General features: G+C 38.0%; 1 protein-coding gene across 1 annotated transcript in view; it reads right to left on the minus strand.

Annotated features, from left to right (window-relative positions):
• The window catches only part of RELN (reelin), a 288,596-nt gene that overhangs the window by 24,988 nt on the left and 248,561 nt on the right, over nucleotides 1–15,047 (minus strand). Inside the window, 6 exon segments of the mRNA XM_081799707.1 lie at nucleotides 1,298–1,404; nucleotides 1,556–1,731; nucleotides 4,449–4,626; nucleotides 6,747–6,961; nucleotides 8,023–8,177; nucleotides 11,097–11,353. Of these exon segments, the coding sequence (XP_081655833.1) occupies nucleotides 1,298–1,404; nucleotides 1,556–1,731; nucleotides 4,449–4,626; nucleotides 6,747–6,961; nucleotides 8,023–8,177; nucleotides 11,097–11,353 (1,088 nt within the window).

Below are 15,047 nucleotides of genomic sequence, written 5' to 3' on the forward strand. Positions count from 1 at the left end.
TGCTGGAGTGGGAGGTGGGGTGGGAGGGATGGGGTGGCTGGGTGATAGACACTGGGGAGGGTATGTGCTCTGGTAAGCGCTGTGAATTGTGTAGGACTGTTGAATCACAGACCTGTACCTCTGAAACAAATAATGCAATATATGTTAAGAAAAAAAAAAGAAGAAGATAGCAGGTGGGGAAGAATGAAGGGGGGGAAATCGGAGGGGGAGACGAACCATGAGAGACTATGGACTCTGAAAAACAAACTGAGGGTTCTAGAGGGGAGGAGGGTGGGAGGATGGGTAAGCCTGGTCATGGGTATTAAAGAGGGCACGTTCTGCATGGAGCACTGTGTGTTATGCGCAAACAATGAATCATGAAACACTACATCAAAAACTAATGATGTAATGTATGGTGATTAACATAACAATAAAAAATATTTTAAAAAATTAGAAATATTGGGCCAAAAATAAAAACACGAAGTAAAAATTATATATTTTCTGTCCTTAAAATTTTGTTCTAGATTACTATGTGCATTATTTTTCATAAATAATGAGTTACATCCATGTTTTGCATGTTTCTGGACAGGAGCTCCTAGTAATTTAACATTTTAATGTAGCTATTTTAATTCTAGGCAATTTTTATTTTGTTGGACTGATAAGAAGTTTCCCTCTTATCAGTTGATAAAAGTGTAGGTGGGATGTTTAAATTACTTAAGGAAACACTTTTGAATACCCTAAAATACTTTAAGTTCATCTATTTCTCTGCTAGTTATTCAAATGATACCTATCTGCTAAAACTGATCTTCTAAGGACTTTACGGTATTTTTGGTCTGGTTTCAGCTACTTCAAAATAATACAATCAAATTTTATTAAAATATTTTTTGAAAGACTCATGAATTCAGATTATCTTCTTTCACAATAAAATTTTCTTATAGACTTATTGTTATTTATTGTTCACACAAAAGCTTTTAAAATGTTTTTTAAAATGATCTTAACTTGGAAACCATATAAAATTTATTTCTTAATTATGTCATTGATAATCAAGCTTCAGTTACACAGATTTTTTTCTTTATTCATAAAGCTTGGAGCTTATTTTTTGGTGTGATTTCTCTCTTATCCCCTCGTGGGTAGATTCTGTGGAACACACAGGTCTCATGTATGGAAGCGTAACGTGACTAAGATCTGCAGCTTTCTCTTTGTGATTTTCGCTATTCTCACTGCAAAGGCAGCGAAGCTTTGCAGAAATTTTACGGAGGGGCACTGGATGTAAACTGGGAATCTGCTCCAAGGTGTGGCTTTCACCCCTGAAACGTGCCTCCATCGGTAGAGTAGTCCAACAGCACGCCTTCCTTCCGGCAGATGGGCCGATGGCAGGAGGTCATGTTGTTCTCACTACCGATGCGCCCCCAGTATTGCAGGAATCTGAATGCAAACACATATTATTATCCATCAGAATAGTGAATTAGAACAAATAGTCTACTCAAGTCCTGGATAACAACTTCTCCCGTAAATGTGTTCCTTACTTTGGGGCCAACTTGCAATGCTGTGATAAAAATAACCAAAACCGACTTACTTGGCCCCTCTGAGATCCAGATCTTGAGTAATAGCTTGTCTCACAGTGGATCCCCCAAAATAGAGCGCGGTGTCCTCGGCAAGAATCCCACACTCGGTACAGGTACTTCCACCTTCTAAAGACATCCATAAATCAGGCTTGATTTCTTCACTGTCAAAGCGTTCCTTCAGGAAAGTCTGGAAACAAGTAAGTGGGATGTGGTTAAAAGTAACAATTTCAGATAATAACTATGGAATAGTTTAGACAACACAGTTTCATCTTGGACTTGAAAAAATAGGGTTGATTTCAAATGCTTTTCCAAAGATATTAAAAAAAAAAAAAAGCCAAGATATCTCTACAAATGTTCTTTTTCATCATATATTATGATCATGTAAAGTGATTAAATAATGTTCAGTCATTGGAATTTTAAGTCTAGAAAGAATCATAAAATAAAACAATTGCAAGTTGGCTATAGTAACACTCCTTTTTGTGAAGTTACTTAAGCATATATTCTCCAAATATTTATTTATATTGTATATAAAAGTACAATTGTAATTTATCATATAATGAAACATGCATAAAAAATGAAAATTTAAAGGCATAAGATAAAATAAAACAGATGTTCTAGCACTTTTTTCCCTAACATTTTTCAATGGGTTGTTTTGTTTTCCCCCAGGAGTGTGTGCCCCCCCCCCCACTTTGGCGACCGCTTTAAGCAACCAGGACCCTTTAGCTTCTAGGACAGTGTGAACTTAGAATGTCCATATGGTTAGTCAGGGACATTTGAAACCAAAGCTTTTTGTATGAAGTCAAAAGAAAATCAACCTTGGAAGTCAGATTTTACATGTTTATCAGGGTCAAGATTCAGGATGATGATGAGAAATACTCAAAATCTAGAATATTTTCCCCAGGTCTCCAGTTTATCCTAAGAATGACCAACAATCAGGAATAGTCTATTTTCCAAAGAGAGTAGACAAATAAAATATTAGGGTCTGTTATGGTTACATTTTATGCAAAATTATTTCATCCCCTCACATCGTTGTAAACATCCTGATTTTTCTATTCATTTTGTCCATGGTACATTCTTTTTGTCCATAGTAGTTTTGCACTGTGTTGAGGCATGATTCTTTTTTTTGTTTCTTAAATGATAGAAATGATGTATCATGAAAACAATTTGTTACAGTTGCAATTGCAGTAACTGTATACAGAAAAACTACTTTTTCATTTCTTTAGATGAGTTGTGTAGTTGGTATCTTACTGTGTAGTTAAAATGATTTAAAAGGACTCTCTTCAAACTCAGAACATAATCATCTTTATAGTTAAGGACATGTAGTCACATGGCAGTCTTTCCTTATCTTACTGATATGAGCAAATAAATGTAATTTTTTTTTTTAAGTAGGCTCCACGCCCAGCATGGAGCTCAACGCAGGGCTTGAACTCACAACCCTGAGATCAAGACCTGAACTGAGATCAAGAGTTGGATGCTTAACCGACTGACACACCTAGGCACCCCAACAAATAAATGCAATTTTAAAAAGGGAGGTTTACACATAAGAACACAAGAGTCAGAAGACATGCACTGTTAACCATGTAAACTCTCATTAGAAAGGTCTGATCGGAGTTCATAATATAGACTTGTATAATTTCTTATCCAACTGAGGAATATTAACAAAATTTGAATGCTCATGAAACTAGATTTTTTTTTTAGTTAATTCATTATCTATGGCTAGGTTTCTCATGTTATAATCTCATTTGATAACAAATAGACAACAGCTTCAGACACAAGTGAGTATTGCTCCAATGTTATTTTTTTAACTTATTAATTCCAAAGCTGTTGGTGTCTTATAGGAAAAAAAAATGACAGGACAGGTTTGGTTTACATTGTTTGCCACTTACATATTTGATTTCAGCCACTTGTGCTTTTTTGGCTTAGTCGTTTTTCTGCTACTGCAGTGACGCATGCACTGAATTTGTTCGCAGAAACAGAATGCATATATGGCAACTGTGTTGGGCAACTGTATTTACTTTGCACATTAAATAATGATGTAACAGCTAAAGTTTCCAAGAATGACCTCTCTTTTCTTTTTTTTTTTTAAAGATTTTATTTATTTGAGAGAGAGAATGAGACAGAGCATGAGAGAGAGGGGAGGGTCAGAGGGAGAAGCAAACTCCCCGCTGAGCGGGGAGCCCGATGCGGCACTCGATCCCGGGACTCCAGGATCATGACCTGAGCCGAAGGCAGCCGCTTAACCAACTGAGCCACCCAGGCACCCCTGACCTCTGTATTCTTAATACCAGCCACGTTTCAGCACTGCTCATCAGAACACTGAATTTTCTGAACAAAAATTCAGGTCATGATAATATTGTAATAATGTTGGTTGGTGACATAATGGGGACTACACTTATCATGGTGAGCACTGAGTAATGCATGGAATTGTCCAATCACTGTGTTGCATACCTGAAGTTAAAATAACATTGTATGTCAATTATAATTCAATTAAAAAAATGCAGGTACTGTTTAGTCATTTTTGAAAATTTGTTTCTTTGTGATAATGAATCTAGGTTATTTGCTTCATAACATTAGCATCTTCTTTCAAACAGTACATCTACTGAAAACGTGAAGAAGAATTAATATTGATTTCAAATTAAGAGTCTGCTTTAAAAAAAAAGCAGAGTATTTATGTTCTTTAATTGATACACTCTGGTTTATTTTATAAACTGATAAATTGTACCAGCCTTGATCCTAATATTTTTTTATCTAAGAAACCTAAGACATATTCTTTAGTTGCCATCCAAAGATTTATTTACTGGGGCCCCCAGAGAATGCTGTTATAAAGTATTAGCCTCACACAATGTTTCTTCAGGCATGACCTGCAGTGTGGATAAATGCTTCTTTTGATGGCTTTAACATTACCTTCAGAGTGTGAGTCAAGTAGCAATTGGGCCCAGAGTATCCTGGATCACAGATGCACTGTTCCTTTAAACAATCTCCATGGCCTCTACAGTTGTCCAAGCATCCAGGGCCCAGGTAGAAATTATCGATTGCCCACTGCGTATCTGAGTACTTCTGATAGAACCTCAATCTTACTGGACTATTGACAACACAAAAGCAAAGGAGTGAGAACCAAAGTTAACTTTATTCAGGTCCATTTTCCTATGTGTACACATTCAGTACTCAAGAGAAAAAAAAAAAAAACCATTTAAGACACTCTGGCAGGATGAAATGCATTAATAAAAAATGTTTTCTGACCACCATTATCTATTTCTAGTAATGGTCCTTTAAAGCCAGTTTCATTTAAATTTTATGATCTGTGAGCAAACTTGTAAGACAAAATGAAAATACAGTGGAATCTCTATTTCAAGCAATAGGAACATTTTAAAATACAAATCTGTAACTATCAGAAATGAAGTTATTTATGAGCTGGAGTCCAATGGTTGTGCTGCCATTTAGACCCATTAAATGCCATTTCTGAAATTGTACAGAAGGTGAGCACATCCTCTGACAGAGACTTGTCAGCATGCACACAGCCCTCAGGTGATTGGGAAACAGCAACTTCTGAATCCCCAAAGATGATCAATATTCTCAGAACAACTCTGCTAATTAGAAAACAATTTTGAAAGGGTTTTTTAAAGGGCAATTTCCCTGAGATTTTGATTTCATCATTGTTGTGTCTTCTGGGGGAAAATACAAGCCTCATAATTAACCCTATATCAAAACATGCTGTACAGTTTTGGTGTAAAGAGTTCAAAGTACATGAGGAAACTTTCTGGGGTGATGTAAATGTTCTGTATCTTAGTTTATGGGGTGGTTACATGGGTTGCACGGTTAAGATGTGTGGATCTTACTGAACATAAGTTACACCTCATTATAAAAAAAAAGAGAGAGAATGGGAGGGGAAAAATGAAGCAATGACATCGTGGTGGCTCCCTAGCATCCACTTCACCCCTGGTGAGTCATATGGATAATATAACTCCCCTAGCCACTGACTGGAGTCAGGGATGGGCTTTCTTGAGCTACTTTGTACCAATGGGATGCGAGGAGGTAGTTGCTCTGAAAGAAAAGCAACTCTCTTTCTTTCCCACTGGACATAGGTAAGGATGCATTCTGCTTCAGTTTTCTGCAAGTGTCTATGTTCATGGGGACTGAGTGTGACACCAAAGTGTGGACAGTGTGGCAAGAGTCAGGGTCAAAGAGAAAGAAGTAACAATGTCCTTGAGGACATTTTTGAGCTTGTGAATCAACCCACGCTCGAGTCCACTTGTCTTTGGAGTTTTTCATTATAGCTATAATACATTTCATTTTTAATTGAGTCCATTTGAATTGGGTTTTCTATTACCTGCAGTGGAAAGTATCCTGATCTAATTTCCTAGCACATTAATTGATAAAGCCCTTTAGATTTGTTCCAGGAAACAGTGAGTGATCATGTAGTAAATGATTTTTATGGCACACTGGAAAAGCCCAGTGCAAGCGCCTTATTTAAAGGCTCTATATGTTCCGGTCATATATCATAATTCTGTTTCATAAGAAGGTTTTGCATTTAGCCAGGCTCTACAATTCATATGGTGGAGGTATGCCTGTCATTTTCTCTAGTGTATCTTTTTTCCTAATTTTACAGTTAAAGGCAAATCTTTTGGAATTGCTTTAAATTAACTCAACCACAGACTTCTCAGGGAACAGTTTAATCATCTTGGCTCATCACTGCTCCCAGCTAATGACTTTTCACTGCAGGTGCAGAACTTAATGCTTTGGTCAGAGAAAAAATGAAATCTACAAAGCACACTTGTACAGACAGCACGAAGAATTAGGATTTGTACAAATAGCATGACTGGTTAGGATTTGTTCCTGGCTCCATCTATGGAGTGATAAGGCAGTAGTAATATGGAAAGCGTGTGATGCACGGTGGACCACAGTCTACCAGATCCATGAGGAAACATACACCTTTTCATGTGGCTCTAAGACTATCACTATTGGTCTGTCCCCATGTTCAGAGATTAAAACCTGGGAAATGGAAGGGCCTGCCAAGGCCCAAGTCTGAGGATTAAAACTTGAGGTCTCCTCAAGGTAGCTCATCATGGAGGTCACCAATTAGAGAACCTTTAGAGTTAGGGGTAAGAGAGCATTTTACCCACAATTACACAGAATTTCAGGCTCAACAGGTGTCCCTAAAGAACTTCTGGATGCTTGGAACCCAGGCTTTAATTTTTTACTTACTTCCCCACTAAGCTTTCAGGGAGTGGGTAGGTGATCCTTTTCCACCCTTTGGTTGGAAAGAATACAGATGGCTGAGAAACACTTCCAGAACATTTGGGGTCTGCAGGTAAGCACTGAGGGACCAGATAATTCCAGCTCACACCAAAGTCGGTAGAGTACTGCACATGAATTTGATTCTGGGCAACTTTTTCAGATACTTTACATCCAACAGAGATCTAGTACACAGAAAAGAAAGATTGTTAAAGGATTAAAACCATATTACATGTTTCTGCTCTAAGGACTTGGCAACAAGAAAGTTGCCGATCACTTGATAGACGCTGTACCACATCCATCCTGTATTTTCAGGTTCATTATCTGTTCTGCTGATAGATGGGAGAGTTGATGTGGTTGCCCAAGGTGACAAATTATAGAAAGTGCCAAATATATTGTGCAGGGACTTTGGAGAGAAGCTGAAAGCTGTGCTTCTGCCATGGCTGGCTGATTGCCTTGGAAGGCCTGGGCCCACTCTTACAAATTGTTGTTTGTTGTGCTAATGGTCTGGCACTTTTATTTGGCAGAATGCTCGACCAAGAAGGATTGCTAACAGCTTTTCCAAGTTTACTATTTTGTTGTACAATTTATGACTCTCCATAAATCACTTTCAACTACAAGTAAGATGCAATGAAGTGATAACAGAAGGTACTTTTAATAAGGCACAATACCCTTGTTGATGCAGATAGGCATCCTGCAACATTTGTTGTTAATACACTGGGAGCGAGGTAGACAATAAATTGGTTGACATAAAATAAATTGGTTGACATAAAATCTTGGCCAAAACTGATGCTGGCATTAATGCTAATCATGCCTTTGTTTTCTAGAATTTTCTTTCTCTAGAAACATTAAAATGCTCTTGTAAAAAAAAAACAAAACGTAGTTATAACCATAATAGCTTTAAGCTTCTCTTAAAGGAAGAAACTGGCTAAGTCATATAATGATTTAGACTCTGGGAACTGAAATAAGTACCCTACATTTTTATTGTCACTATTTTGATCTGTCAGTATTTAATATTGAGTAGAAACACATTTATGAAAGTTTTACCTTGGCATAGTTCAGAAGTAAAATCATCCTAATCACTTTTAATCATTAAGTTATATATAGTTGAGATGAACATTACCGAAACATTACATTTTATTTTTCAAAGTATAGATTAAGTCAATGAAACGTATTTTGTCTCTACAAATTCTTTTTTCATTTTTATATTGCTAGTGGATGGTTACTTGTGTAACCATATTTTTACCTTGAACTGCATGATCCAGCCTTCCGTAGGAGTCAGGTCATGGGTCACTGCGTACACTTCTCTTCCATCATGGCTGCCGCAAATCATGACGCCATCGGGGGAGTCACAGAATCTTTCTACCGTGCAATCATCATGGAATAGCCAATGCTCATTCACTTAAATGAACAAAAATTTTATGACAAATTTATAGCAAAATTACTTGAAGCAACTTTTCACTTTAAGCAAGATCTCATATTATTTTCAGTAGAAATCTCTCTTACATTACACACAATCCACAGGCAAAACACTAACATAAGCATATCATTTTAGGAACATGGATACTAGGAGGTTGAGATATACCTACTATCCAATATTGGTAACTCTACATTTAGGAAAAAAAAGTGTATTGTATATGTTATAAATGAAAAGCAAAGGGACTTGTATATCAATGCTTTTTATTTTATTTTTTTTAGTAATCTCTACACCCAATGTGGGGCTCGAGCTTATGACCCCAAGATCAAGAGTCACATGTTCTTCCAACTGAGCCAGCCAGGTGCCCCTATACCAATTCTTTTCTTTTTAAAAAAAAAAAAAAGATTTTATTTATTTATTTGACAGAGAGAGACACAGCGAGAGAGGGAACACAAGCAGGGAGAGTGGGAGAGGGAGAAGCAGGCTTCCCGCTGAGCAGGGAGCCCGACGCGGGGCTCGATCCCAGGACCCCGGGATCATGACCTGAGCCGAAGACAGACGCTTAACGACTGAGCCACCCAGGCGCCCCTATACCAATTCTTCTCTTATAGACATTTAACTTTTTGGGAGGATTTAAAGGACAAAGAATTTTTAGTAATATGATAGGGAAGTGAGTTAGCTATTTCTACTGAAATTCTGGTAGTGTCATCTGGGTAATTAAATTACAATAGTCAAACTCGTAGATCCAGAGAGTAGAATAGCAGTTACCTGGGGCTGGGGAGAGGGAGAAATGTCAGTCAAAGGGTATGTATGAAGTTTCAGGAATACAGGGCAGTAAGTTCCGGAAATCTACTGTACGACAGAGGGCCTACAGTTACCAATACTGTATTGTATACTTAAAAATTTGCTAAGAAGCTTAAAAAAATGTTGGGGGGGGCCTGTGTGAGGAAACCTTAGGAGGTGATTAATCAATTTATGACCTTGATTGTGGTGATGGTTTCATGGGTGTATACTTATCTCCAAACTCATCAAGTTGTATACATTAAAATCAACAGCTTTTTGTATGTCAATTATAACTCAACTAAGTGACTAAAAACAGGCTTGTAAGAGTTGAAGGAAAACGTGGGCAGCAAGACTATGACCTGATTAGCACAGAGTACATCCTATCGTCTCTCCTCCTGTTTCTCAATCACACACATGTGCATCTACGCACACACACACGTCGCCCACAATGTCCTTTCTTTTCTGAAACAGGTATTTTTAACATTATGATTTTATTCCAGAAAGTTTAGGAATGGAACATATCCATAAGTTGCATCAAATTCACAATATACTCTGGTTTTATAGGTCTCTGTCTCTGAAAGTTTCCTGGTTAGCTCTAGCATTTACGATGGCGACGAACGGGTATGATGGGAGGCTTGGGGCCACTGTGCGAGTCACAGAGCTGTATGGTGTCAGAAGGGTCAGAGGAGAGACCAAACAATGTAATTGGAACTCAGCCTTCACCTGTGTTGTGTCCTTCGGAGTTCGTCTGAGCATTAACCTACGTCACAGAACAAGCAGTTTATGTCTGGGTTCAAATGGTTAACACAATCCCATTGCCATTACCTGTTAATTCTCATTCCAAATCCCATCCCGATTCATGGGATTTGGAGCTACATTTAATCCTGCATCTAGTACTCAAAAGTCAAAGTGCATAGAAACTTGAATTCCATTAAGAATATCCCACACCAGTTTATTCTGGGGCACATATTTTATTTTATGCTAGAACTCTGAATCCTGAAGAAAGCACGTTTACATTAATCAACTACCTCATCAATCTCTTCTGAAATATCAGAAACTACTTCTGTAAGTAGATATTACAGTGTCTAGAAAACCAGTGGTGCAATTCTTCAATTGTACATAACCAATCAAGCCTAAAGTGAAAACGGGTATTTTAGGTACTTGAAAAAATAATCGAGCCTGACGCGGGGCTCGATCCCAGGACCCTGGGATCATGACCCAAGCCCAAGGCAGATGCTTAACAACTGAGCCACCCAGGTACCCCTAATCTGTATTTGCTTTTATTCATACAGAAGCAGTACTTCAATTATTCTCTGACCAGAAACTCACTTACGTAAATTGTTACACGGGGAAAAAATAAATTAATAATTTAGCCAAGATCTGAACCAGATCTGTGTGAGTCAATCTCCTTAATAACCTTCATCAGAGAGCGATTTTCAGATAACTCTTTCAGATAACACTTGCAGTGTTGGTAGGAGCTGTATAATTAAACATCACTACTTTGCCTGAGGATTCCATGTTTTATGTAGTATAACCAAGGATGTGGCATGAAAAAGCCACAAACCTGACATAAGACACCACTTTAAAAAAGGTGACCAGAAGAGTTTCAGTGAAATAAAACAAAAACAAGACATTAAAAATGAGCATAGCATGGAGAGATCTTTTCTGGTTCACCAGAATCACTGCTCTACTTCTAGAGAGAATGAAGAGTAACCAGCAAGACCTTTAGACACTCTCGAAAACATGAAATGCCATCCTAAAGGCATCTGACGTGTAGCAAAACAAGACACTTGTCTTCAGATATGCAAACAAATGTCCAGGAAATGTTGGCTTTCTACCCAAAGGAGAAAATACAGGAAACAGAAATGAAGAGTTTCTAAAAAAGATGGTATTATTACAAAATGCTATTTATTAAAACATTCTTGCTGCTTGAATGAAAGAAAAGATGTAGTCACAACATAAACCAGGAAGTTTGAGAGAAACAAAAGGGTGAAAGCATTTTCACGGTCTCTATACCATTTGAGAATCTGTAAGAGGCTCCACATTCTACTTCTTTGAGAAGACCTAAATCTACACTACATTTCTGCTGGATTTTTATTTAGCATTAGGGAAAAATGTACCTGCAGTTTTATCCTCCATAAACATGTCGAAGGCAATTCTCCCAACAGGGCCGGCGTCTGCAGGGGAGCGCTCATGCTGGGGCACAGGGGCGCTGCTGAAAGTGTCCAGCATGACGGTCCTCTGGTCGGCAGAGCCCGAGATGAGGACGTTGTCGATGGCCCAATCATTCTGATCCAGGCCATCATGTCTTGGCTGCCACCAGCGGAAGCGAGTAGCAATCTCTTTAGCATCAGGAGGGAGAAGGATATTCACAAATCTGTGAGAAAATGATGGGGGTGTGTGTGTGGGGAAATCGTGTCAAACGTCTCATGTGAGTAAAAGATTTACAACAAGAGATAAGATGTTACAAGTCACGTGGTGGGTGGGGGGAGGACATGAGATAACATTTAAAAAATTTTAAATTTATTTAAAAAATTAATTAATTTTATTTTAATTTTTAAAATATAAAAATTTTAATTTTTAAAAACCATGACAAACTGATTTGAGTTTATGAAGGTTCAGGAGTCCCTAAATTGGGAAACAGAATGTGAACAAATTCAAGAACTGTGGAACCACCTACTTATTCTAACTGTCCCTGGCAGGTCTTAAAGGGACTTTGCAATTTTCTGCTTGCCCAGGGGCATCTCTGGATTTGTAGGCCCAGGGATATGCACTTTGGTAGACATAAGCCAAGACTAAATTTTTTTTTTTCTGTCTCCTACGGGTTGGTTTCATCTCTTCCTTCCCCTGGCACCTCGATTTCATTCTACTTCCATGAGTATCAGCAATTTGCTTAGAATTTAGACACTGGATTGTGGTAGGACATTTGGGCTCTCAGCTTGAGGGTACCAGGTTTTTTGTAATTACTTTATCAGTTGCTTGTAGTTTGACATTGACTTTGTCTTTATGTTTTATTGAAAACATTATACTAAGAAATGCTGAGTAAGAACCATGGGCTAAGAAGCCCAGCATGCTGTCCCCAACCCAGTCACTAAGAATAGACATGGACAAATCTGACTCCATGCTCCAATATGAATCATAACCAGTTAGACATGAGGTCTAAAATACCCCTTGATCGCAATTATGCATTTAAAGCCCAAGAATGTATCAGACCCTTTTGAACTTGTATTCACAACCATGAAGTCGGCTGGGGGAAATAATTTCCTGTGGTTTAATCTCCTTTGCATAAATTCCCATCTTTTTATCCATGCTAATCTACCTTCCTTCACTTTTAAAGGCTGCCTCTTAGTGTTAGTGTGCCAAGACAGGGCCAGTAAGCCCAAATTCATCCTGTGAAGAACGCTTAAGTTGAGGACTTCGATGGTGGCTCCTTTAGTTTTTGTCTTTCACACTGAAGAGGGTTCGTTATTTCAGTTTTATTTACATAGTATCTCCTTGTTGATTTTATTTTTCCTTCCTCTTTTCTCTTTTATGTCATTCTTGAGGTAGATTCCAGAATAGTAGGCCATATTCCAGATGGGGACCAATCAAGATCCCTTCGAATTGAGGATGCTTTTGGTTAGATTTTCAGTACTTAAATTTAAATACTTTATGGACCATGTCCATATTTTGTGTACCCTAAGACCAAGATGCATTTTGTGTACCAAAGGGGACACAAGGCAAGTGCAGACTGTGAATCCTAGATCCTTACCTGTAGAGTTATTGGCACTCTGGAGACCAGCAATGCTTAGGCAAATAATCTTTTCCAAAGTTTATTTCCCCAGGCATTTCAATTTTGAAGTTCATCTGCACCTCTCCTTGCCCCCTTTTTGTCTCCCCTTGTAAGATCTTTCTACAACTTATCAGCATTGATTTGGCATGTTTAACATTTTAAAGTATATCAAATAATATCAGAAATGTATCTGCTCCCGGAAGGGCATACAATAGACTTCTTTACCCAAAGCAATGATCTTTATCTTTTTTTTCTTTCCTATTTCTAAATTAGTTTCCTTTCTCTGATAAATCCTTGACCACATTTTATAAACCTATGGAGTGGAAATTTATCTAACTAAGGCTGTTGAAAGTTTAAATAAATTATGACCACTGTTCCTACTTTGGTCAATTTGTTTCTCCCTGAGAGAACTAAAGCAGATCAGACAGTTATGTTTATATCCTTTATACAGAGACTTCCTTTTCTCTGTATATTATGCTAAATGTTCAGGAACTCATACCTGAGAGTCTTTATAACTTTCTCCATAAAGACTAAGGAAATGGTTTACTTGGCTTATCTATTATCTTCTACTAATAGATGAGCACATTTTTTGCACTATTACGCTGTGTTCTTCTTAGCTTCTCTGGATTCCTTTACTGGTGTCCAACTTTAATGCAAGTGCAGGATTTTAAATGTTTGCTTGTGGCTGGCATTTCCTCAACTGCCATCTTCCCCTTCTTCCTTCATAATAGGAGCCCATCTTTTTAGCGAGGTGAACAGTCACCCAGAATAAAGACAGTATGTCCAGACTCCCTTGCATCTGGGTGTGTTTCTGTGGCTAAGTTCTGGTTACTGGAATGTGAATGGAAATAGGGGCAACCATTAGGAAGTGTCCTTAAAGAGAGACAGCACGCCCCTCTTGCCTATCCTCCCTTTTGCCAGTGGGAATGTGGAGGAGCTAGAGTTGCCCTTTTGGACCACAAGATAGGTAGAAGGAAGCTGGGTCTCTGGTGCTTGTGGAGATGCTGTAGCAGCCCTGGGCTACTTTCTTCTGGATCTAATTTATATTAAGAGAGAAAGAAACCTTTTGTTTAAGTTACTTGGGGTTTTCTGTCATTCGCAGCTGAACCTCTTCTTAACAGATACATTGAATTTAAATGACCATTTACAAGATTCTTTCACTGTTTTTCTTTTACCTAATTTTTAGCCTGTACCTGGTCTGCCATGTACCGAGGGATTATCTATGTTTTGTCTTCCTTTTTGGGTGCTTTTAATTATTCTGTTTCTTGGTTGGGCTGTATTCATTCCTCCTTTCCCCTCTCCTCCCCTCCCCTCTGCTCTCTCTTCTCCTCCAACCTTCTTCTTTCTCTCTCTTACCCTCTTCTTCTCTCTTCTCCTTCCACTTTAAAAAATATGCTCTTTTACTTTTTAAGATCTTTTTTAACTTTTCTCATTGGTCACATTGATTGCTTTTTGCCCTTTGAGAATATATATATTTTATTTATTTATTTATTTTTTAAAGATTTTATTTATTTATTTGAGATAGAGAGATACAGAGAGAGAGAGAGAGCAGGGGAGCAGGGGGAAGGGCAGAGGAAGAGGGAGAAGCAGACTCCTTGCTGAGCAGGGAACCCAATTCAGGACTCAATCACGACCTGAGCCAAAGGTAGACACTTGATGGACTGAGCCACCTAGGTGCCCCCATTTATTAACTTCTAAAAAATTTCTTTAAATATTTTTAAATTGTAGTAAAATATATATAACACTTACATTTTTTCCAGGTGTGTGTATAAGATATTGATTTGACAAGTCTATATGTTATACTAAAACTTCCCATTTTAAGTGTATAGTTCAGTGGCAGAGAATATATATATTTTAAAGAGATTTCTTTTTAAAGATTTTTAAAAATTTATTTATTTGACAGAGAGGAGAGAGGGCACAAGTAGGTAGAGTGGTAGGCAGACGGAGAGGGAGAAGCAGGCTCTCCACTGAGCAGGGAGCTGGACATGGGGCTCGATCCCAAGACCCCAGGATCATGACCTGAGCCAAAGGCAGATGCTTAACGACTGAGCCACCCAGGTACCCCTAGGGGTTTTTCAAATAAATAATTAAAAAATAGACTTTAGGTATTTCCCAAGTCCTCAATTCTCTAAAATGGAGGGAACACTATATAAACCCTATATAAATAAATGAATGACTGAATAAATAAATATATTGTCTTCCTGTTTCTATTTTCCCAAAATGTCGTTGAAATTAATTACCATATATTCATTAATTCACATGGGTTTCTGCACTTGGGTCTATTCATGACTGGCATTGT

Source organism: Leptonychotes weddellii, chromosome 12 (assembly GCF_054177405.1).
Source record: "Leptonychotes weddellii isolate Sample4059 chromosome 12, ASM5417740v2, whole genome shotgun sequence".
NCBI classification, from domain to species: Eukaryota; Metazoa; Chordata; class Mammalia; order Carnivora; family Phocidae; genus Leptonychotes; species Leptonychotes weddellii.